Source organism: Leptinotarsa decemlineata, unplaced genomic scaffold (genome assembly GCF_025532065.1).
Source record: "Leptinotarsa decemlineata unplaced genomic scaffold, Ldec_3_MD MMD2_tig00000882_RagTag_RagTag, whole genome shotgun sequence".
Lineage (NCBI taxonomy): Eukaryota > Metazoa > Arthropoda > Insecta > Coleoptera > Chrysomelidae > Leptinotarsa > Leptinotarsa decemlineata.
The window spans coordinates 15234611-15258455 of record NW_027412556.1 but is presented as its reverse complement, the minus strand read 5'-3'; the positions used below and the strand labels follow the sequence as shown (position 1 = coordinate 15258455).

At 33.9% G+C, this 23845-nt stretch overlaps 1 protein-coding gene across 3 annotated transcripts in view; it reads right to left on the bottom strand.

The window, feature by feature from the left end:
- The window catches only part of Zasp52 (Z band alternatively spliced PDZ-motif protein 52), a 134922-nt gene that overhangs the window by 24025 nt on the left and 87052 nt on the right, over positions 1 to 23845 (bottom strand). Inside the window, exons 5-10 of one of the 3 annotated variants that reach the window (XM_023157727.2) lie at positions 22075 to 22175; positions 20587 to 20731; positions 11567 to 11653; positions 11409 to 11510; positions 9319 to 9430; positions 8880 to 9017 (exon numbers count right to left, since the gene is read on the bottom strand). In XM_023157727.2, the coding sequence (XP_023013495.2) occupies positions 8880 to 9017; positions 9319 to 9430; positions 11409 to 11510; positions 11567 to 11653; positions 20587 to 20731; positions 22075 to 22175 (685 nt within the window). Of the gene's footprint in view, positions 1 to 8879; positions 9018 to 9318; positions 9431 to 11408; positions 11511 to 11566; positions 11654 to 20134; positions 20316 to 20586; positions 20732 to 22074; positions 22176 to 23845 lie in introns of all 3 variants that reach the window. The other 2 variants (XM_023157726.2, XM_023157728.2) reach the window with 2 other exon arrangements.

Genomic DNA, 23845 nt, shown 5'->3' with positions numbered 1-23845 from the left:
TCCATAACTGATATAACAAGTAAAATTAGGACCGACCATATGAACACGGAAGAAAAAAACGCAATTTTAACAGTTTGCAAAGAATTTTTAGACATATTTCATGATGAGAATACTAAACTTTCTTTCACAAACAAAATAAAACATGAAATTAAAACGACAGACGAAATACCAGTACACACTAAATCCTATCGGTTTCCTCATTGCCATAAAGAAGAAGTAAATAAACAAATAGAAAAAATGTTGAATGACGGAATAATACGACCATCATCATCATCTTGGAGTAGCCCTATTTGGATTGTACCGAAGAAAGCGGACGCCTCAGGAAAGAAAAAATGGAGAATTGTCGTTGATTATAGGAAATTGAACGAAAAAACGATTGATGACCGATACCCCATTCCTAATATCGAGGACATACTGGATAAACTAGGGAAATGTAACTACTTCACTACTCTAGATTTAACTTCAGGATTTCACCAAATAGAGATGGAAGAAAATTCTATTGACAAAACAGCCTTCAACGTAGAACACGGCCATTACGAATATGTCAGAATGCCGTTTGGATTAAAGAACGCTCCAGCGACGTTTCAACGCGTTATGGATTACGTTTTGAAAGACCTAAGAAACAAAATATGTCTCGTCTATATGGACGATATAATAATTTTTTCGACCTCCCTTCAGGAACACATCTCTAATCTAAAACAAGTCTTTAAAGTATTAAGAGAAGCTAAATTGAAAGTACAATTAGACAAATCGGAATTCTTAAAACAAAATGTAGAATTTTTAGGACATATTGTAACACCCCACGGTATAAAACCCAATCCGAATAAAATAAAAGCAATCCAAAATTTTCCCATACCAACTACTGCTAGAGATATTAAATCATTCCTCGGTTTGCTAGGATATTATAGAAAATTTATTAAAGATTTCGCGCAATTAACAAAACCGCTAACTCAATGTCTAAAAAAAGGAGAGAAAATCCTTCATTCTGCCGAATTCCTAGAAACCTTCGAAAAATGTAAACAAGTTTTAACTAATGAACCTCTTCTTCAACATCCCGATTTTAGTAAACCTTTTATCTTGACAACCGATGCTTCTAACGTAGCAATTGGAGCTGTGTTATCACAAGGCCCTCTAGGTAAAGATAAACCCATCGCGTATGCCTCAAGAACTTTAAATCCCGCAGAACAAAATTATTCAACTATAGAAAAGGAATTATTGGCAATTGTCAATTTTACCAAATACTTTAGACCTTACCTTTTTGGTAGAAAATTTACGATTGTTACCGATCATAAACCACTCCAATGGTTATTCAATTTAAAAGACCCCTCTTCAAAATTAGTAAGATGGCGCCTAAGATTAGAAGAGTATGAATATAACATCATACATAGAAAAGGAAAAAAGAATTCTGTTGCTGATGCCCTATCCAGAATTGAACTACATCCATTAGAAAATTATTCTTTACTAGGAAATTTCGATACGGAAGAAGACCGTTTAGAAGATTTCGCAGAATATTGCGTAGATGAAAACGATAACCCTGAGATTGATGAAATTGCCAAAATAGTGCAAGAAATAGATGAACTCGCCAATGAAGAAGTCGAAAAACATCAATCAAGAGAAGAACCCCAACCCGAAAATTACCACACAGGACATTTTCAACCAGCTAAAGAAAAACAAAAACTCCCAGAGGAAAAGAAGATTAAAATACTTTCAGACATAATAGTCGTACCAGCCCAACAAGAAGAACCGAAAATAAAACACTCAAATGAAACACAACATTCTTCGCAAGAAGACCCAATTTTAGAAATCCCAATATCAGAGCAACCATTAAATAAATTTAAAAATCAAATATTCTTAATTCAAAGTAACGACATAATTTCACCAAAAGTAAGTATAACTAAACCCTTTGATAAGACACGTTTAAAAATCGTAATATCTAATAGAAACATTGAAAACGATATAGTTAAAATCTTTTTAGAATATTTAAAATCTAATACTGTTTATGGTATAATATTTCAAGAGGAACTAAAGAATGTAATAATTCCGATAATCCAAAAACATTTTAGAAACTCAGCCTTTAAACTTGTTCAAAGTAATATACTATTGAAAGACATTTTGAAGAAAAATGAACAACGAGAAAAAATTAAATACCATCATGAAACAAAAACTACACATAGAGGCATAAATGAAACAAAATTGTCTCTATCAAAAGTATACTATTGGCCTAATATGATTCAAGACATAACAAACTACGTAAATACATGCGTAACATGTCAAAAATCAAAATACGAAAGGCACCCTAATGTCATAAAATTTAACCCAACACCAATTGGAGAATACCCGTTCGAACATATTTATGTTGATGTTCTATCACTTGATAGACTAAAATTCCTAACAATTATTGACAGCTTTTCGCGCTTTGCACAAGCATACCCCATACAACTAAATGCGACAGACATCTTAGATGGTTTATTAAAATTCATATCCCATTACGGTATTCCAAATAAAATAACTTGCGATTCTGGCACAGAATTTAAAAATAACTTGATTGAAGATTTTTGCAAACTTCATAAAATTATGTTGCATTACATCACCCCAAAAAACCCGAACAGTAATAGTCCGGTAGAACGTTTTCATTCTACTCTAATTGAGGAAATACGAACTTTAAAATTAGAATTTCCTAATCGACCAATAACAAAACAAATGTTGTATGCGATTCTAGGATATAATAATACTGTCCATTCCGCAACTAAATTCACACCCTTCCAAATTATTAAAGGTAATGTAGAACACCAGAGCCCTTATGATGTAACGTTAGAAAAGATAACCTCAAACTATATAGAAAAACATTCAAGAAATATGAAAATATTAAAAGAAATAGTAGAACAAAACAATGAAAAAGCCAAGAACCTATCTAAAGTAAATTCCAACAGAAATGATCCCCCAGAAATTGAAATTGATAAAAATACTTTTCTTAAAGAAACTCCTCGAAATAAATTATCACCCTTATATAAGGAAATTCAACCAAAAAAAGATAGTAACTTCAAAATTGAAACTTCTAAATCAAAATACCATAAAAGTAAGTTAAAGCCACAAAGAAAAATCATTAAGAAACAAATTGTTTCAGATGACAACGTTATACCTTCTACTTCTCGGAATCCTTGCGACGACAGGACAAGACATAATAATGACGAGGATAAATAACCCTATCCTTCCCTTTTCCCTTGGAAAAGCAAGATCCACTACACAAAAACATACGTTTATAAAATACATTGACTTAAAACAATTTGATTCTCCCCTAAACATCTTAAATAATAATACAAAAACAATCGCAGAATTTATCTTGATCAAAGACCCTTTATACCCACAACTACACCACATGTATAATCATCTGAATTATTTGCTAGACACAATCAAAGTGAAATTAATCAATATTAAACCTCAAGAAAATAATCGATCGAAAAGGGCACTTATTAATATAGTAGGCAGAACAAGTAAATGGCTCTTTGGTACTTTAGATGATGAAGATGCAGAAAAATATAATAAAGCAATTTTCACTTTGGAAAAGAATCAGAACATGCTTCACCATGATTTAGAAAATTACCTAACTATCACAAGAAAATTTATGAATGAAACTACGAATAGCTTACAGCAGATTGTTAAAAACCAACAATTAATTGACGAACAAATAAAAAGTATTGTCTTAAATCTGAATAAGTTCACGCTATTCTTAAGACTTCAAAATTCTCTTGATACAATGATAATAGATTGTCAAATTATATTATCAATACTTAATAACATTGAAGATTCAATTTTATTTGCAGAATTAAACATTATTCATAGCACGATATTACCATTATCTGATATCGAAGAATTATTAAAAATAATGTCAAACCTTTACAAAGGCAGTTTACCAAACTTTAAAAACATTCAGTCGTATAATAAATTACTAAAAATTGAAATTAATTATAAAAATGGAATTATTATATTTGCAATTCATTTTCCGATACTTCTTGAAAATGTTTATGATTACTTCCATTTGTTCCCAATTCCAATACTCAACCAAGCTATCGTTCCTTTAAAACCCTATATAATTCTTAACTCGACTTATCATCATTATGAAGATGAACCCTGTACGAGAATTGAAAATACCTGCATATACCATGTTGACAACCAAATTTCAAAAGAAGATTGTTTACCGAAATTACTAATTGGTAAAACCGATCATCAATGCCAGACGATTCAAATTCAATTAGACCAGGACATAATAGAACCTGTCAACGATGCCTACATGATTATTATCCCCATTGATAAGATCATGATTGAGAAAAATTGTAAGGAGCATGGATACGAAAATATCAGACAACCACAGTTGATCCATATCCCACATAAATGTAACCTCACTGTTAGAGGCGAAGTTTATTCCAACGACGCCACTTCCGTTCAAGGAAACCCTCTACAGTTACCCGAAATAGATACTATCCAGCTACATCCTGAGAATAACCCTATGAAAGTTCCTGAAAGAGTAAACCTCGACGAACTAACCCGACTTCAGGACCTTGCTGAAAAAACCCAATTACATCGACTAGAAGCCTTAGAAGAAGACAGCACTTCTTATACTTTAATGTATATTTGTATATTCATATTTATAATACTTCTTACATATTTTATTTTATATTCCAAATATAAGAACAAATTTAAATGTTTTAAAAGGAAAAATAAACAAGAAAATATTCATTTAGAAAATGTTGATGAAAATAATGTTAATGTATTATTTTCATCTTAGGGATGGAGGAGTTATGTATATAAAACCCTCCTTTATGCTTATTCATCAAATGCTGACTAAGTTATAATAAACTTATAAAAGCTAGCCATCTTGAAAGAAGAGTCAGTTCTGTTAGTACGATTGTCAGAGTAACTTCTGTACAATAAAGTCTGTAAATCTAAATAAAGTCTTTTTAAAAAGTGGTTCCCGTGGCCCGAAACTATAATTTACATGAATGTGTAGATCATGCAAAGAAGTAACTTTCAGATAAAAACTGAAAGAAAGTCCTCCTGAAACAGCTACTTTCATATAAACATTGAATTACACGAAAGAAAATAATTCTTTCGAAACAAATACTTCTATATAAACACTGAATTATACAGAAAATACTTTTCCCTACTCAGTTTGTATTTCAAACATTTGTTGTGGAATAAGAATCAGATATCATTCGCATGAGTTCTACTTTGAATGAATGGTATGTGTATGAGGTTGGATTTTTCCCATCTCTCCACATACAATTCAATAGCGTGAATTTCCGCTTGAAATACAGTCATATATGTTCCTAGGCAGATTGATATCTCTATCCTGGGTCTGCGACTGAAAATACCTGCACCAGTACCGAAAGGTGTTTTTGAAACATCTGTGAACCAACAACTATCTGGTCTTAATATTTCTTTCTCCCGGAGGATCCAGTCCTCTCTAGTCGGGAACAGTACTTTATAAGAAAGTTCGTAGTTGAGAGTTGGAGGGATAAAGTCAGAGGTCATTTCCAGAATGCTGTGACTTCTAGTGTCAACTAAGAGTCTGTTGCACTCTGCATTAAATGGATTTGTGCAATTGGAAATGTGCACAAGTCTAAATGCAGTCATCTAGCCTCTCTCTCTCTCCGGAATAATGTGGAGAGGATTTGTTGATAGACACAATAGTTACTATTCAATACCACTCCCCCCTTAAACAAACTCAGTCACTCGATTCCTTGGATCAATACATATCAAAATTGAGATGATAATTTCTTCAATATCAAAACCACTTCACTCTGGTAAATATTCGGAAAACTTAGAGACACTAACTTTGATTCATTTTCTGTTTTCTTTTGTCTAGTGACACGACGGTTTGAGTGAGACTGAAATATCGACTGGCTGTAGTGGAAGGTTCTAGACACAAGCTCAAGTTTGTCGAATATTCAATAATAAGTACTTCAATTGCCGTATCACAAAATCAACTATGAGAAGAGGGAAGAAGTGTCACTATTTTTCGGGTTTGAAGGCCGTGTATTTTTGTATTTTCTTCCTGACGTTTCGCTGGTGCGAGTGGCTAAATATCCTCAGCTTTAACCATTTTGTCAAGAGTAAAGAAGTTGCGAATTTCGGGAAACGAACAATGAACTTCCATACAAAGTGCATTCAGCTCACGAGCTTCACGAATATAGTTACGACCGAAAATTATAATTGCGAAATGTTACTGTGAGTGAGCAAAACTGCCGGGCATTCGAGAAATATCCACCCTCACATTATTTCAGACATTCTTCATAGGGAAGTCATTGAGATCTGTAAGCATGCCAACAATTTCAACAAAAAAATAAGAAGGTATACGAATCAACAGAATGTGATATCCAGTAGGTACTCGAAATGACCAGAAAAGGACTAGAACTGAGATCCATCCAACAGTACACTTATCAACAACGTGAATCAATCAGAACACCTCAGCAGAAGTGCCGACCAGTCAGGAGTGGCCATTCTTATGATTGTCTCATCCTCACCACCTCCTACCAGTATGAATATGGGTGAACAAAGAAGTCAAATCTGGAGTCCCTCAGGGCTCTGTTGCCCGCCTTACCTATTTCTCATTTATGTAGACGATGCTCCGACTACTTTGAGAATCCTACAATACGCAGACGACACGATCTTATACTCTTCCGCAACAAATACACGCACACTATAATGACAAACACAAACAATGATAAACTTCCCTGTTTTTTTATGGTGCAGCAAGTGGCGTATCAAAATTAACCACAGATTATCCTTTTCAGACACTCCAACACCACAACCACTTGACCTTAACTGAATACTAAGCACACTGAGAGGAGAACATCACGTGACAAACACAACCTCCCATTTCGATTCCTTTCCTACGAATTTTATGACACAGTGAATAATACCCATAAATTCGGAATTTCACGAACTTCAAGGCCAATACATCGCCAAGACCCTTGGCAGCAGCAACACCACTGCTATAGACACGCTGGCCACTTTTTGGAAGTCCCGCGTTTCCTTTAGAAGGATTACAAGATAGAAGCTTCCGTTTCCTCCAGTCAGGCTCCTAGGAGCCTTGAAGGATATTCGGAAGCGATTCCAGGACAATCTTCGATGAGTTCCTGCTGGCAAACAGGTAGTGGGCAGCCCACAGCCTGGAGCACACCAAAGTCCGACTTATTCCCCCATTCCTACCTTAGGCCTACCCGTACCGGAACCCACCAATTTGACCACCAGTTACTAAGGCACTCGGAAAAACCCACTAACTATACTAACCTAGAATAAGCGTATTGTCAATTAATACTAACCATTAACTTGGATATACTTTACTTTACTTCACTATACTAACCTAGATTAAGACCTAATTGTAAGAGGCATTAGCCAATAGCAGAGCCCCTCGCAATCTTATGTAATAACACTAGCTCATTACCACAATTTGTCAATAAACGTTTTGTTTGAGCTTTGTCAGTCGTTGTTGAAAGATGACTGCCGCACATCTTCAGTCAAAATATTTGTCACTGCAAGTTTCTTTCGACCACAAGCTAGTAGCCTGGATTTTGTTATTTCTTATACAGTGTCATACCCAAAGTATGCACCATATGGGAAACTTCTTTATTAAGGGTTTTTCGACAAAATATTATTCCTGTTGAAAGTTTGTGCATCTCCTGAAACTGAACATGCACCAACAAAATACAGTAAAACATACGTAATATACGAGGAGCCTTCAAATATTTGATTTTGAGTCAGGCGTACTCTTATTTTGAAAAAATCTCGGAAAATGTAATTTGAAAAAGTTGTTCAGCATCAAAAAATACATCCAGATTTGACGTCATGGCCATCTAAGTGGAGTTTTATTCTTTACCAATTTTTTTTTAAATGGGCATTACAAAAAATAAATTTGTTAAAACGATAAATAGACAACATACTGTATAAAATGGTTTATTTTGGAAGCCTGAAATATTATGAATTAGACAACTATGGTATTAACCACGGTCAATTTTTTTGAAGAGTACAATAATTTTCAGTTTTTCGTGCAGTTATTTTTATTTTTTGTTAACACCGAAAATTACTCAAAATTATACAGTACTGTAACAAGAACTTGATATTCAATAATATCAAATCACAAAACATCTTGATAAAATAGGTATTTCGGAACAAACTCGTTGATTTTCTGGAGATTTTCTTGTCCAAAATAAACTCCAGAAAATCAACGAGTTCCAATACCTATTTTATTTTGATGTTTTGTGATTTGATATTATTGAATACAGTATAATTTTGAGTAATTTACGGTGGTAACACCATAGTTGTGTAATTTGTAATATTGCAGGCTTTTGAAATAAAACGTCATATACAGAATGCTGTCTATTTATCGTTTTAGCAAATTTTCCTTTTCGTAGTTCCCATTTTAAAAAATTGGTAAAAAAAATGAAACTTCACTTAGATGGCCATGACTTCAAATCTAAATGTATTTTTTAATGCCGAACATTCTCAATAACATTTCCCGAGATTTTTTAAAATAAGAGTACTTTACTCCTGTCTGAAAATCAAATATTTGAAAGCTCCTCGTATAATATGTGTGTCTTACTATATTTTGTTGGTGCATGTTTAGTTTTATTGGATGCACAAACTTTTATCAAAAATAATTTTTTGTCGATAAACCCTTAATAAAGAAGTTTCTCATATGGTGCTTACTTTGGGGATGACACTGTAGATACATTGATTTTTTTGGTGATTTTTTCATCATCCTGTATAAATTTATCACATATCTGAAATCAGTGTTCATGCAAATCTTTCATATAACTCCTAGACTATTTGTACTCGGAGACTGTTTAGAACAAAAAGAACTGTTAGTGGTTAGTACTTACCTTGTTCAAAAACTTTCTGTACGAAAGAGGAGTTGAAGGACTAAACACACTATTATTATTACTAGCTTCGTTTGAGTTAGACTTTGGTAAAACTGGCACCGACGAAGAAACATCTACATTCTCGTTATTTTCCTGCTCCTAAAAGTGTCAATGGGGTGAGTTTTCTGTGTTGCATCATGCAGAACACTGTGCAAGGGTTAAACGTGTTGAGAAACAAGAATAAAACTGGTATCTAAAACACTTCGAATGCCTTTGAGCAAGTCTAACAATTCTGGATAATATCAAACCTATTTTCCGGTATTATCCAGATTTTCATGTCCGACGTTTCGTCAATACATGCGGTAGGGTCATCTCCGGACACAATATAATTTTTATATTTTTGTTCTCGGAGATGATGGTTTTATTCTTGTTACTATTAGAAATGCTTTGAAATGTTTACCTGGTAACTGGGGGCAAAGTTATTATTTATCTTTGGTGATAGTGGTGATTGTGTTGGTAACGAATGAGAGGATAGAGCTGAAGATATTGCGTGAACAGGTGCTTTTCCACCACTGAAACAAAAATGTGAATAATTCAGCACTCACTTCGAAAACAAGTACAAAGTTTGTTTATTAAATTGTTCTGTTCTGTTATGCAAGAGATGAAACTGAGATCATTGAAAAAAATGTAAAACTGACAATGAACAATTAATCAGTTATATGCACTACCTTTGAATTTTTTCAAATCTTTCACATTCGACCAACAATCACAAAAACTTGAAACACAGAAATATGTTTGATATAAGGGCTATTCAAATTCCTTTCTGTACATGGGGGATCTCGTAAATAGAGTGTCGGTTAAATTGTTGCAAAGTTGCGTATTTTAGAGACTTATTCAATGACTTAAAAAAATCGAATAATCTCATTTGGTTCTGGAGATATACAGAAAAAACCAAAAATTACCAAATTATGTTTTCGCTTATATCTTCTCTATTCGCAGACATATTGAAAATCTGTCCACATCCTGCTGTTGGCACTTGATGTGAGCTATCAGAATATGTTCATGAATTTTTTATACAGGGTGTCATCTGACTTAGGCCACCCCCAATTTTTGAATTTTTAAAAACGGACCTGTACTTTTGTTGTAGTTTTTGTATCGTTGACATTCACTTCATACTGAGAAAATAATTTCAATTTTTTATTTCGGGATGTTTCGGTAATATTTTATTTTAATTGTGTGAATTATTTTTTTTTAAATTGCGGCCCTGGAAAGTGGTTAACTGAGTTGAATAAAAACACAATAGCAACTTTCACGTCTCCCTATGTACCGTAGAGTTTTTCGAGAGTTTTTTTTCATTTTTAGGTACCTATTCATATTTTTTCCATTGTTCTGAGCGTTTTCTACAATGAACTTCGAATAGGAAAACATTTTATGATTATCTGAAACATATCAATATCAAAAATATATTATATGTGTTAATAAGCAGAAAAAGAAATGATAGCAATAATAACATCCGAAACGAACATTATAATTGTAAGGAAAATTGAAATGAAGTAATTCAGTCCGAAATAGTAAGATCTGGTCATCTTGCAGGCCCATTATTTGTCTCGAAATGAAAGGGCTCCAATTATTGCGCCATTAATTTTTTTGTGTATATAAATTATTTCATTTCAATTTTCATTATAATTATAGTGTTCGTTTCGGATGTTATTATTGCTATAATTTCTTTTTCTGCTTATTATAACGCACATAATATATTTTTTGATGTAGATATGTTTCAGATAATCATAAAAGGTTTTCTTATTCGAAGTTCATTGTAGAGAACGCTCAGAGCAATGGAAATAAGAAAAAATATGAATAGGTACCTAAAAATGAAAATAAAAACTCTCTAAAAACTCTTCGGTACATGACGTGAAAGTTGCTATTGTGTTTTTATTTCAGTCAACCAATTTCCAGGGCCGTAATTTAAAAGGGAATAATTCACACAATTATAATCGAATATTACCGAAACATCCCGAAATATAAAATACAATTCAATTTCAAAGTATGAAGTGAACGTCTACGATCCAAAAACTACAACAAAAAATACAGGTCCATATTCCAAAATTCAAAGATGGGATATAAAAGATGCATGTACATATTCTGATAGCCCAGATCAAGCGCCAATAGCAAAATGTGGACAGATTTTCAATATGGCTGCGAATAAAGAAGATATTTGGTATTTTTAGATTTTTCTTGTATATCTCCAGAACCAAAAGAGCTATATTCAATTTTTTCACATCATTGAATAGGTCTCTAAAATACGCAACTTTGCCACAGTTCAACCGACACTCTATCTCTTATCGTTTACGAGCTCCCCATCTACAAAAGCGAATTTGAATAGCCCTGTATAATTCAAGTGGAGAAATCTGACTGGAAATCCTAATAAAAACTTTATTTTATATATGTTTCAAATTTAGGTGCAACGTTTTACATTTCAATTTTTTTCGATGAGTTCGTTTTCAGATCTTGCAGAATGTTTATTGAATGTTAATAAATATTTATACTTACGGGGGTACGGTGATTGGTACTAAATTAGGGTTGGGGCTGTTTTTGAGCGCTGCAGACTTGGCATGTATGTCACAATATAGCTTGTTGTTGATGTTGTAATATCTGAAAGGACGAAAACTGTGATATCTGTATACCCAAATGCCCTTTTAGGGTATTACCCAACGTTTTTCAGCGATGAACCGCAAGTAGAGCACTTAAAGCACTCAACGTGCAGATTTTTGTCCTTGATTCTGACAAACACACCACTGAAAACAGAAAATTCATAAACTAAACCGAAAATACAATTTCATTGATTTTGGACAGTGGATACATTGTTCCGGATTCACAGAAATTCACGCTAGCTGTTTCACATTAACTATCTGTTGAGCCTCATCAAAGTATGCTTCACTCAAAATAAACTATGAAGAATCAAAGTTTTTAAAGAATATCACAAGAAATACGACTCAATCAAAAATTAGATCAGAATAGCATCTTACTTTGACTTATTATATAATAATGACAATTCTAAATGTTGAAACAAATTCATTTAATTTCGAAACTATTATGTATCAAATTTGATGTTTTTTGGGTATTATAGAAGTTTTATGAATGGCTGAATACCAAGTTTCATGTTTTAATCCTGCTGATCATTGCTGTTTGTAGAAAAAACACATTGGCATAAAAGTTTTGTATTGTTTTGCGATATCTGAAGGAATTTTACTATGACTATTCTTTTTTCATATTCGTATGATCATTTGCAGTATCTAAGTAGGTATACCAATTTTCTTACCAGCTCGTTATATTCTAACCAAGTTTACCCAGGAAATGTTCTCTTAGAACCAAAAGCATAAAGGATGAATAGATTTTTTCAATAATTTTATTATATTGACTTATCAATATTCAACTTTTCAGTTCAATTTACTTCTAGGAATGGTTTCATCTAAACACACTTCATGCAGAAAACAGTTGCATTATGGATATTGTGCTGTTTAGAAATGGGAAATGTGGCTGAATATAAACTGGTGATTCATGCAAGAAAGTGGAAAGATTCGAAAAATAATGGAATGGTTTTGAAACGTAAAATTCTTCTAGTTTTAGCCTCGTTTCATTTTCTTCTTTCGAAGCATGCATGTATATCTGAGAAATAGATAGAAATGATGGATTTCTGGTTGAGAAAAACACATTCTACGTAAAGAAAAAAGATGGGTATAAACAAAGCACAGACAATTCTTTGCTTCTAAATTACTACATTTCGTGTCATCCCACTTGTGAAAATATCATTTCTCTAGAGAGTAATCCCTTTAAAACAAGATTTGACAGTTCAATATACCGATTATTAAATTTTTTATTTCTCATTTTCAGTTCATAACTTATATATCTATTCAGTGCGTTAAGTATAAAGTCCCTTCTTTTGTTTGAAGGTAGTTGACAATGTAGTAGTGCATTTCATTAGTTCGGACTTCCATTGTCTAATATAATATAAGTTGATTTGAAGTCCCTGAAAAAAATCTATGCAAATTAAAAAGATTAGCTAAAAAATAACAATTATATTAAGCAAAAAAACTGAAATTACAATGAAATAAAATACAAGCAACAATTGGAAAATTCACAAGAGATGAAAATTCAAAATTAAAAGATTCCAAGCCAAGTTACTTCACGACGTTTCGATTGTTAGTATCTACAATCGTGATGACTGGAATTATTCCTCCGAGATCTGACTATTTATAGCTGCCCGTTCGGCGGGAGTTGGTCGTGTTCCGCTTGATTATAGGTTTCCATATGTTGCATATATATATATATATATATATATATATATATATATATATATATATATATTTCCAATGGCCTCTTAGTTTCATCGATATAGAATTTGCCGCACTCAAAGCCGCACTTGGAATCGCAGACCGCGTTTGGTGGCCTGGTTTTCGTGAGGCTGCTACGGATAGTGTTCCCAGATCTGACGCAGGTTCTGATGTTATACTTTGAACCAATCCTTCTTATCCTTTTCGATAATCTTATGATCTAGGGAAGTGCAAGTACTGGTTGTGACGGCTTCTCTTCCTTACGAGGCTCCTGCTGTCTTTGAGCCAAAGTATGTTCTACCATAGCTTTGGAGTAACCATTCCATTGAATATCATTTTTTATGATGTCTAGTTCCTTCTCGAGACCTTTCTTTGTATTACAGAGCTCGAAAGCACGATCTATTAGAATCTTAATGATTCCTCTCTTAGTCGATTGATGGTGGTAGGATTCCTGGTTCAGATACTGCCCCGTGTGAGTGAGTTTTCTGTATACAGATGTTTCCCATTTAGTGTCGGTCCTCTTCACCGATACATCTAAGAATGTACGTTGTGAACTTCCTTTTTCATTGTGAAAGTGATGAAAGGACTTATGTTGTTGATGTGCTTCAGGAAGGTATCTAGTTCTGTATTCCCATGGTTCCATATTTTGAAGGTGTCATCAACGTATCTCAACCAGACTCGGGGTTTCTTGTGGGCTCCTTCAATGGCCAGAGTTTCGAACCACTTCACATATATATTGTTATAACCGGTGAAAGTGGCGATTCCATTGGTAGTCCCTCATCTTGGGTATAGAATTCGTCCTTCAGTTCGAAATAGCAGTTCCGTACACAGCATCCTAGTAATTCCTTGATTACTTGTATCGATAATTTTGTTTTATCTTTCAGGTCCACATCTTCGGATAGCTTCTTCTGAATGATTTGAAGTGCTTCTTCGACAGGAACGTTGGTGTAGAGGCTTTCCACGTCGAAACTGATTAGTTGATCCTGCTCTGTGACTTCGATTGCCCCTATCCGTAGCAGCCTCACGAAAACCAGGCCACCAAACGCGGAATGCGATTCCAAAAATTGCATTTAGCGGATAACCTGCGAGTGTGGAGAATCATACGTCGGTGAAACTAAAAGACCATTAAAAGTTCACATTGCCGAGCGCAAGGAACACACACAGCGAGGACGAACTACTAGATGATCACTTGATGAGGATCACTTGGTGATCGAAACACGTGTCGAGGTGTTGAAATAACGATTTGGTGTTGGGAAAAAACTCCAGTAATATTCATTACTACGCCAAAGGTTTCAAACAGTACATTACAAGGACGTACAAATAGTCAGATCTCGGAGAAATAAGTCCAGTCATTGCCCGAAGATGATTGTGATTACTAACAATCGAAACGTCGTGAAGTAACTTGGCTGGGAAACTTTAAATTTTTTAATTGTTGCCTGTATTTTATTTCATTGTAATTTCAGTTTTTGCTTAATATAATTGTTTTTTTTAGCCAATCTTTTTAATTTCCATTAAGGTTTTCAGGGATTTCAAATCAACTTATCATCATAGTAGACTATGGAAGTTCGAACTAATGAAATGCAAAGTCTCTCCTGTTTTAAAGAGACGAGATATCAAGGTTCATACTCAAGTGTGTTGTTGATTTTTGTGATTATCAGGTCCAAAAAGTTCATCGAATTATTGGTTTCGAATTGTATTGTTGATTTTATGCATAACATAACGTTGAAATTACGAATGCATAACATAACACAAAATTCACACTAGAATTCTAAACCACTAATTAGATAAACTTTTTGAGTTTGACAATCATAAAAATTAACAACAAACATTCTAATCACCCTTAGCAACATAAACTAACATCTTACCACTTCCTGATCCACATCGTGGTCTGCGAAATTTGAACATTCGCCTTATATTTTGAACAACAGTCCACGTAAACATTAAAATTTTTTATTAACGACCAACAAGAAATTAATTTTTCACCCCTATTGAATTTTTCATGAAAAATTCCCTAGTATTAGTCGAATCATTAGTATTAATAATTTTCACCTGCTTTGTATCTGCAGGCTAACTGTTTTTAAAACTACCCGTTTACCAATTAATGCTCTCTATTAATTAAGATCGATATTTTGTATAATATTTTGTAAAGTAATGTAGAGTACCAATCCAACTGGGTGAACTGTAATATAATAATTTGTAATTATTATCTATTATGAATAGTGTTATTGATTTTCTTCAAGTAACGGATCAGTGTATTCGAAATATGTATTATAGATTCACAATAGTGATATGTTGCCAGTAAAACATCAATTCAACTTTCGGTAATATTTAGAGATTTACAAGTTTTCGTATGACATAGAGTCTGAGACTTTTCACTGTATAGTCGAAGTAACCAGTATTGTGAATAGTTAAAGGTATCGGCGTCCTCAACAGCCAAAAAAAAAATACGAAGAAATGATGTCGCTGCCGACTAGTCCACGTGGACTGAAGAATTGGCGGTTCGTATTGAATAATTTTTACTATCCGAGTTTTATGATTGGCTGAAAAGTCATAAAATTAAATTTGAAGTCATGTTACGGTGACGAATAGAATGCGAGGATGTTTGTACTCGTTGTGTTGTCAATGTTCAGTTCAGGAACTGATCGCGATTTTAGTGTTGAAATTTGATATTGGTGCAGTTATAATTACTTAAAATTTTTGTTATCTGTTCAAAATGTGGCGTCCTTGGACGAGTACTAATAGATTGGCGTGAAGTTATCCACAGATTTCTGGCCACACATGTCGACGTAGAGGAAAATAAAAATCTGTGGTTGGGATACAAAATTGTTAGCACCCGTACTAATATCTGTGGCTGGAAATACCTATTCACTATAGGTTGAACGTGAAATTATTAGGACTATTTGGTGTTTGACATTTTTATAGAGTCTTGAGTAGATTAAAGCGTTGATAATCCTTTTCTCATCAACAATACAAATTCAGGGAAGAATAAAATTGAAAATATTAGACTTACTTTCCAATACCCTATATAAAAATGACATCCGATGATGTGCGTCAATCAAAATCACATAACTTCCATAGTTTCTTGAGAAGATTAACTTGGTGATAACAGTTTTCTTGTCATCTAAACAGATTTTGAAAAAAAAAATTGTTGAAACAATCAGACTCATTTTTTGAGATTCCTTGTATTCATGAAAACCACTCAACTCTTATAGAATCTTGAATAGATCAACACAGTTAAAACCGTTTTCTTGTTACCCATACAGATTTCGAGAATAAAGTTGTTGAAACGATCAGACCAACTTTTTAAACCCCTTGTAGAATTGAAACCAGATAATGTGCGTGCATAAAAATCGCATGAGTCTTATGGAATCTTGGGTAGATTGACGTAGTGATAACAATTTTCATATCACCCGAACAGATTTCGAAAACAAACATGTTGAAACAATCAGACTCATTTTTTGAGATTCCTTGTAGAATTGGTACCAGAAGATGTGCGTTCATGAAAATTACACAACTGTTATAGAATCTTAGGTAGATCGATATAGTGAAAACCGTTTTCTTGTCACCCATACAGATTTCGAGAAAGAAATTGTTGCAATAATCAGACTCACTTTTTAAACACCTTGTAGAATTGGAAATAGAAGATGTGCGTTCATGAAAATCACAAAACTGTTATAGAATCTTGGGTAGATCGATATAGTGAAAACTGTTTTCTTGTCACCCATACTGATTTCGAGAAAAAAATTGTTGCAACAATCAGACTCACTTTTCAAAGCACCTTGTAGAATTGGAAGCATATGATGTGCGTTCATGAAAATCACAAAACTGTTATAGAATTTTGGGTAGATCGATATAGTGTAAACCGTTTTCTTGTTACCCACACAGATTTACAGGAAAAAATATTGAAACAATCAGACTCACTTTTTCAAACACCTTGTAGAATTGGAACTAGAAGATGTGCGTTCATGAAAATTACACAACTGTTATAGAATCATGGGTAGATCGATATAGTGAAAACCGTTTTCTTGTCACCCATATAGATTTCCAGGAAAAAATATTGAAACAATCAGACTCACTTTTTAAAACACCTTGTAAAATTGGAACTAGAAGATGTGCGTTCATGAAAATCACACAACTATCATAGAATTTTGGGTAGATCGATATAGTGTGAACCGTTTTCTTGTCACCCACATAGATTTCCAGGAAAAAATATTGAAACAATCAGACTCACTTTTTCAAACACCTTGTAGAATTGGAACTAGAAGATGTGCGTTCATGAAAATTACACAACTCTTATAGAATCATGGGTAGATCGATATAGTGAAAACCGTTTTCTTGTCACCCATACAGATTTCGAGAAAAAAATATTGAAACAATCAGACTCACTTTTTAAAACACCTTGTAGATTGGAACTAGAAGATGTGCGTTCATGAAAATCACACAACTGTTACAGAATCTCAGATTTTCATGAACGCACATCATATGCTTCCAATTCTACAAGGTGCTTTAAAAAGTGAGTCTGATTATTGCAACAATTTTTTTCTCGAAATCTGTATGGGTGACAAGAAAACGGTTTTCACTATATCGATCTACCTGAAATTCTATAACAGTTGTGTGATTTTCATGAACGCACATCTTCTAGTTCCAATTCTACAAGGTGTTTTAAAAAGTAAGTCTGATTGTTTCAATATTTTTTCCTGGAAATCTGTGTGGGTGACAAGGAAACGGTATACACTACATCAATCTACCCAAAATTCTATAACAGTTGTGTAATTTTCATGAACGCAAATCTTCTAGTTCCAATTCTACAAGGTATTTTAAAAAGTGAGTCTGATTATTGCAACAATTTTTTTCTCGAAATCTGTATGGGTGACAAGAAAACGGTTTTCACTATATCGATCTACCTAAGATTCTATAACAGTTGTGTAATTTTCATGAACGCACATCTTCTAGTTCCAATTCTACAAGGAATCTCAAAAAATGAGTCTGATTGTTTCAACATTTTTGTTTTCGAAATCTGTTCGGGTGACACGAAAATTGTTATCACTACGTCAATCTACCCAATATTCCATAAGACTCATGCGATTTTTATGCACGCACATTATCTGGTTTCAATTCTACAAGGGGTTTAAAAAGTTGGTCTGATCGTTTCAACAATTTTATTCTCGAAATCTGTATGGGTAACAAGAAAACGGTTTTCACTGTGTTGATCTGTTCAAGATTCTATAAGATGTGTGTGGTTTTCATGAATACAAGGAATCTCAAAAAATGAGTCTGATTGTTTCAACAATTTCTTTTTCGAAATCTGTTTAGATGACAAGAAAACTGTTATCATCAAGTTAATCTTCCCAAGAAACTATGGAAGTTGTGTGATTTTGATTGACGCACATCATCGGATATCATTTCTATATAGGGTATTGGAAAGTAAGTCTAATATTGTCAATTTTATTTTTCCCTGAATTTGTATTGTTGATGAGAAAAGGATTATCAACGCTTTAATCTACTCAAGACTCTATAAAAATGTTAAAAACCAAATAGTCTTAATAATTTCACGTTCAACCTATAGTGAATAGATATTTCCAGCCACAGATATTAGTACGGGTGCTAATAATTTTGTATCCCAACCACAGATTTTTATTTTCCTCTACGTCGACATGTGTGGCCAGAAATCTGTGGATAACTTCACGCCAATTACTAATAGTAAGAACGAGTGTGATGACAACGCAGACTTTTTCCTGTGTAGTGATTCCAATAGCGATGGTGAACAATGCAAAACAGAGATACCAGTGAATAAGATTCGAATGCATTTAAATATTGAAACACTGAGAGTATGTTTCAATGTATATAAGAATCTACATCTTAAGTTTGGTTTCGAGGAAAATAAACTATAACAAGCAACATCAGATTTGACCGAAATTCCGTTCTCAACTGTACGTAAAATAGTCAAAAACAAACCTTGTGAACGCAAGACGCGATGTGATAGGGGATAACCAAAACCTTTAGATGTTCATTTAATAAAATCATTGAAAAAACAATATACGACTGTTACAAAAGCAATGAGATTCCTATAACTGAAATCATAAGGAAGAAATTGAATACTACGGCCAAGTTTTTATGTCAGTGTTGGTGGTTTGACCAATCAATCGACAACTGCGGTAGCAGAAATTTGGGAAGCTAACCTGAAATGCCATCGGAAAACGAATCCACATGTTTCTAGAAATGATATGAAATCTAGAAAGGTTAATGCAGTCAAGCTGCTGGAAAATAATTCCAAGTTGACTTGGGTGTCACACCAATAGGTGGTTCCACTTATGTTTCGCTTGCGTTTACGCAGCTATTTTTATCAAGTACTTTCTTGGTTTTTCTCATTTTGTCTTCAATCAAGGACCGCCTGCCCGGTACTGACGATGCCCAATAGGCTGAAACAGCTGTCTACCGGTGGCTCTTGAATTGAAATCAATATGGGAATGATCAAAAAGTACTTATATATACTTGTATAATAACAAAATTAGTTAGCTCCCTAACTATATTATTAAAGGGAAACTGTTGGAAGGTAGGTTGCATTATTTCGTTTAATTGAACTATACATATTCATGTATCCTAAATTTGTGTCATTATAAATAGAACTCAAAATAAAAACTAATGGTAATATGCGTTCTCTTTCATTTTTCCGTTTTTGATAAGTTTTGGGGTTACTCTGTAGAGAAGGAAGTGAACAAAAACATACATGGAACTTTAGTCAGGTGACTTTCAATATGTTTTGGAGATAGTCACAACAGAAATCAAAGAATCTATCTACGCTGTGCAATTTTTTCTACAAGAACTAAGTAGCAAAAATCAAAAAAGTGTGTATGGAACACATGCCAGGGCATCAAAAACAGTCGAACACATAGGTCTAGATCTAGAACAACATCGATAGCCATCCAACATAGTCGTCGGACTTACACAATGACCCTTTCGCAATCTGTACACACTGTAACTGCTTCTGAGGCGTTACTCTGTTTCGGGTGTTCACCCTGTAGGCTGCTAGGAGATCGGGTGTGAATTATTGGGGGGTAACTTTGTGCTGGAACGGTCTTTCGACCTCCGATCGCGTGGCTATGTGTTGAATAAAAATCGTGGCTTACTGTGGGAAAAACAACTGTTCAAAAACTGACTGCTAGCTTGACATGCAGTGTGTCGAAAAAAAAACGGCGAGATTTGAGTTTGGTGAGATCGAAATATAGATAGTAATATCAAACAGAATGGTATACGTTTGTATGAAGGGATTTCTCCCCCACCAACCTCAAGCTCTGATAGTTGATCCAACACACTGCGCCACTAAAAATATAAATGGTTCCCACGTTCTCCGGTACTGAGGCAAGCTGCAAGATGACGCTGAAATAGAGAATACTTACACAATGAGACGTTCGCAATCTGCACAGATATTTTGGCCAGGAGGTAATTGCGGGTTGGCTGGAACAGGTCGATTTTCGGGAGCCTGGACACGTCTTAATCCTGCTACGCCGATGGTCGGGGACGTTACTACTCCTGACTCCGGTTCTGAATGGGCAAATGTTATACATATGGTGTTCTATATACTCGGTAGATTTATGCTGTGATTAGATCATTCATTGATGTCCTTTTTTAAAATCATATGCAAAGATCAAGAAACATGACTGAATATTAAAAAATTTATAAACTCGAAATATTTTAAATTATTTCTTTAACTTCAGTTTTTCTTTTATATTTTGAAGTTGTTGAATGCCGTTAATATTTTTTTTATTTCTCAGGGTTTCACCGACACGAGTGGTTGATATCTTCAGGAGGAATATTGTGACTGACATACAATAGAAAATTCTATGTCATACATTCAACCATGAAAAATGGATGAAATGACAAATATTGGGTGTAATACCGATACAAACAAGACAAAAATATGACTTTGACTGAGAAGAAATAAAATCTGATCATTTTGTATGTAAAATACTTGAAAATTGAGATAGGATTTTTAATTGTAGTTCATACATAACTTCATACAAATGGAAATGGATTCTCAGATGTCTCAAGAGAAGGGAGAAGAAGAATACAGTAGCGGAGAAGCAGATTTGTCAATGAAGTATGATTGGGGGAATAAAGAATAAGGTGATTCAGGATAAAATAGAAGGGGAATGAAAAATTAGGACCTACTGCTTTGTTTTCTATGTAGGTATTCAAAACAAAAAGCAATCACCAACAGACAGGAACGATAAGAATATCAAAGATATTGCTCAAGGTATCAACAATCCCAGACTTTATGACTATAAGAGTATATTATCAATCTATTTGGGCACATTCAACAGGAATATTGGAATATTGTGATAAAAAAAATGAAGTTGAATGAGGTTGGGAAGGAGTCCATCCACTGTAACATCGAAACTTTCTCATTCAACCTTATTTCATTTTTATTATTGAATTTATCCACAGTAAATTCATCAACCTAATATTTACGTATGAAAGTGTCCGTGCTTATAATGAAACTAAGGAAATGAAGTAACATTGAATTTTCCTTTCAAAATCGAAAAACATTATTTTAGAGTATCGACTGATAGAAATGTTATTTTGAACGTAGTCTGTTTCATGGCAGAAGAATCCATTGAAATACTTATTACATGATAATCATTCTATATAGGTCAGTCAAGAAACAGGATAATTGATCCTGGGCTTTTGCCGACCTTGTATGTATGTTTCAGCGCCAGTTTTTCACATAGATTTTCTTGTACTCGTCTTGTTCAGATAACTATTCATTTCTGTTCATCGTAACTATGCAAATTAACTTGTGATCATTAAAGCTATTCACCTTTATACAAACCTGTTGAAAACATTCAATAATATTGCAATTTTTTATAAAATTTGAGAGATATTACCTTCATCGGGGGTCTTTGGTTCGTTTTCTGATTCTTTGAGCATGCGGAGAACTGCACTATTTGAGGCATCGTAGTTCTTTTCGTTTTTCTTGAAATTAACTCTGGAAAATGGAAAAAAAAACATTGAAAATGGAACCAGTTGTTTAGTAAGTTCAACTATCAGTAAGCAGTTACAGGCAAATGCATTCTAAGAGACAGTATTTTTATTCAGGGATGAATAAAGTGTTTTCAATGCATTTTATTAATGCACTTATCATGTTACAAGAGCAAGTGTGTCGCCATATTGAAAGAGCGGTAGTTTGAAAGTTTCGATAATGTTTCGAGCAGTAATGGCCGGGAAAGAAATATTATCTGCATAAGCAAATCAAATACTTTTAACCATTTCAGTCGAAGCACATAAGTAGAAAAGTCGCACAAAACTAAAAAGATCGTGAACGTTTGCAAAAAGGCAAGGTTATTTACAATGGAAGGTAGGGGTGTGGAGAGTGTAAATCTCGAATGAAGCTCTAACCGTTGAAGAACACGGAGAGCTACATAAAACGTATATCTACATCATAACACTCTTCATATTAGCGTCATATTGGTCGAATTTTGTACTTTTACTAGTTAACAGTCTGTCGGATCTTTCCTGCAGTGATGAAAGGTAATACCTCGAAATCGCTCTGTTGGTGATCTATTCAAATAATTTCAGCATAGGCCTGCTGCTGGATGAACGAAAAACATCTGTGAGTCTAACCTCTGTGAGATATCTTGAATGAATGTCTGTCGAATATAATTCAATATCCAGCAAAGGAATCAGCCGAGGAAGTAGGTGTCTTCCGACAGGTATTTATCAGAACCTACGGTGTAGGTTCTGGTTAATACCTTTCAGAATATTGGTAAGCCCCACTTGGGGCTTTGTTTGCGAGATGGAGCTATCACTAGTTAACAATGTTTCTCTTCGAAAATGTTTTCAAAAATGCATTTGAGATGAATATTTCAATATTTTACAGCTAAATCTAAACTTGAGATGGTTCTCCTTGCCTTTACCCTCTATAGTTACTGTAAAAATTGATCGAAAAACCATCAATTGATTCTATTTCAATAAACTATAACAATTCATTATTACTACTGGTAGAAACTTTCCGATTTACATAGAAAACAATCACTAATATGATTAATAATATAAGTATGTAATTGAAAATGTTGAGATTGTGGTTATATCTTCTAGACAGAGGTTCTCAAACTTATTTTGTCTACCGCCCACTTCGAGAATTAATTATTTTCTAGCGTCTACCAAATTTTTTTACTTTACCACATCTTAAGAATCACAATCGCAGTCATTATTTCAATAATTAAATTATGTGTGTCATATGAAAATAAGACTTTCTGATGAGGCTAATGTATAACACCATTTTGTAATATCAGGAAAACTTTCATTCATGTTATTCCAGGGTACAATCCAGGGTATAATTGCGGGATTGGCTTTTGTAGCCAAAAATCCATTTAATAATTTTATTTTTATCTCCTCGTTCGTTATCAGTTCTATGAGTTCTCCTTCCAGCTGGGGTGATCCTGCTGTGTTGACATTTGAAAAAGGATCCAACACCGAGTCCGGTATTTCCAATTTTGAAATGTCCTGGAATCGTTCTGCGAAATAACTGTGGAGGTTCTCCAAATGTTGGCAGTGAACAAGCAAATTGTCGTTGTTGAAGAATACTGCTGACAAGTTAGGGAAATTGCGAAACTCACGTCTGCCGATATTATTCTTGTATAAGAGCAATTTGCTCTT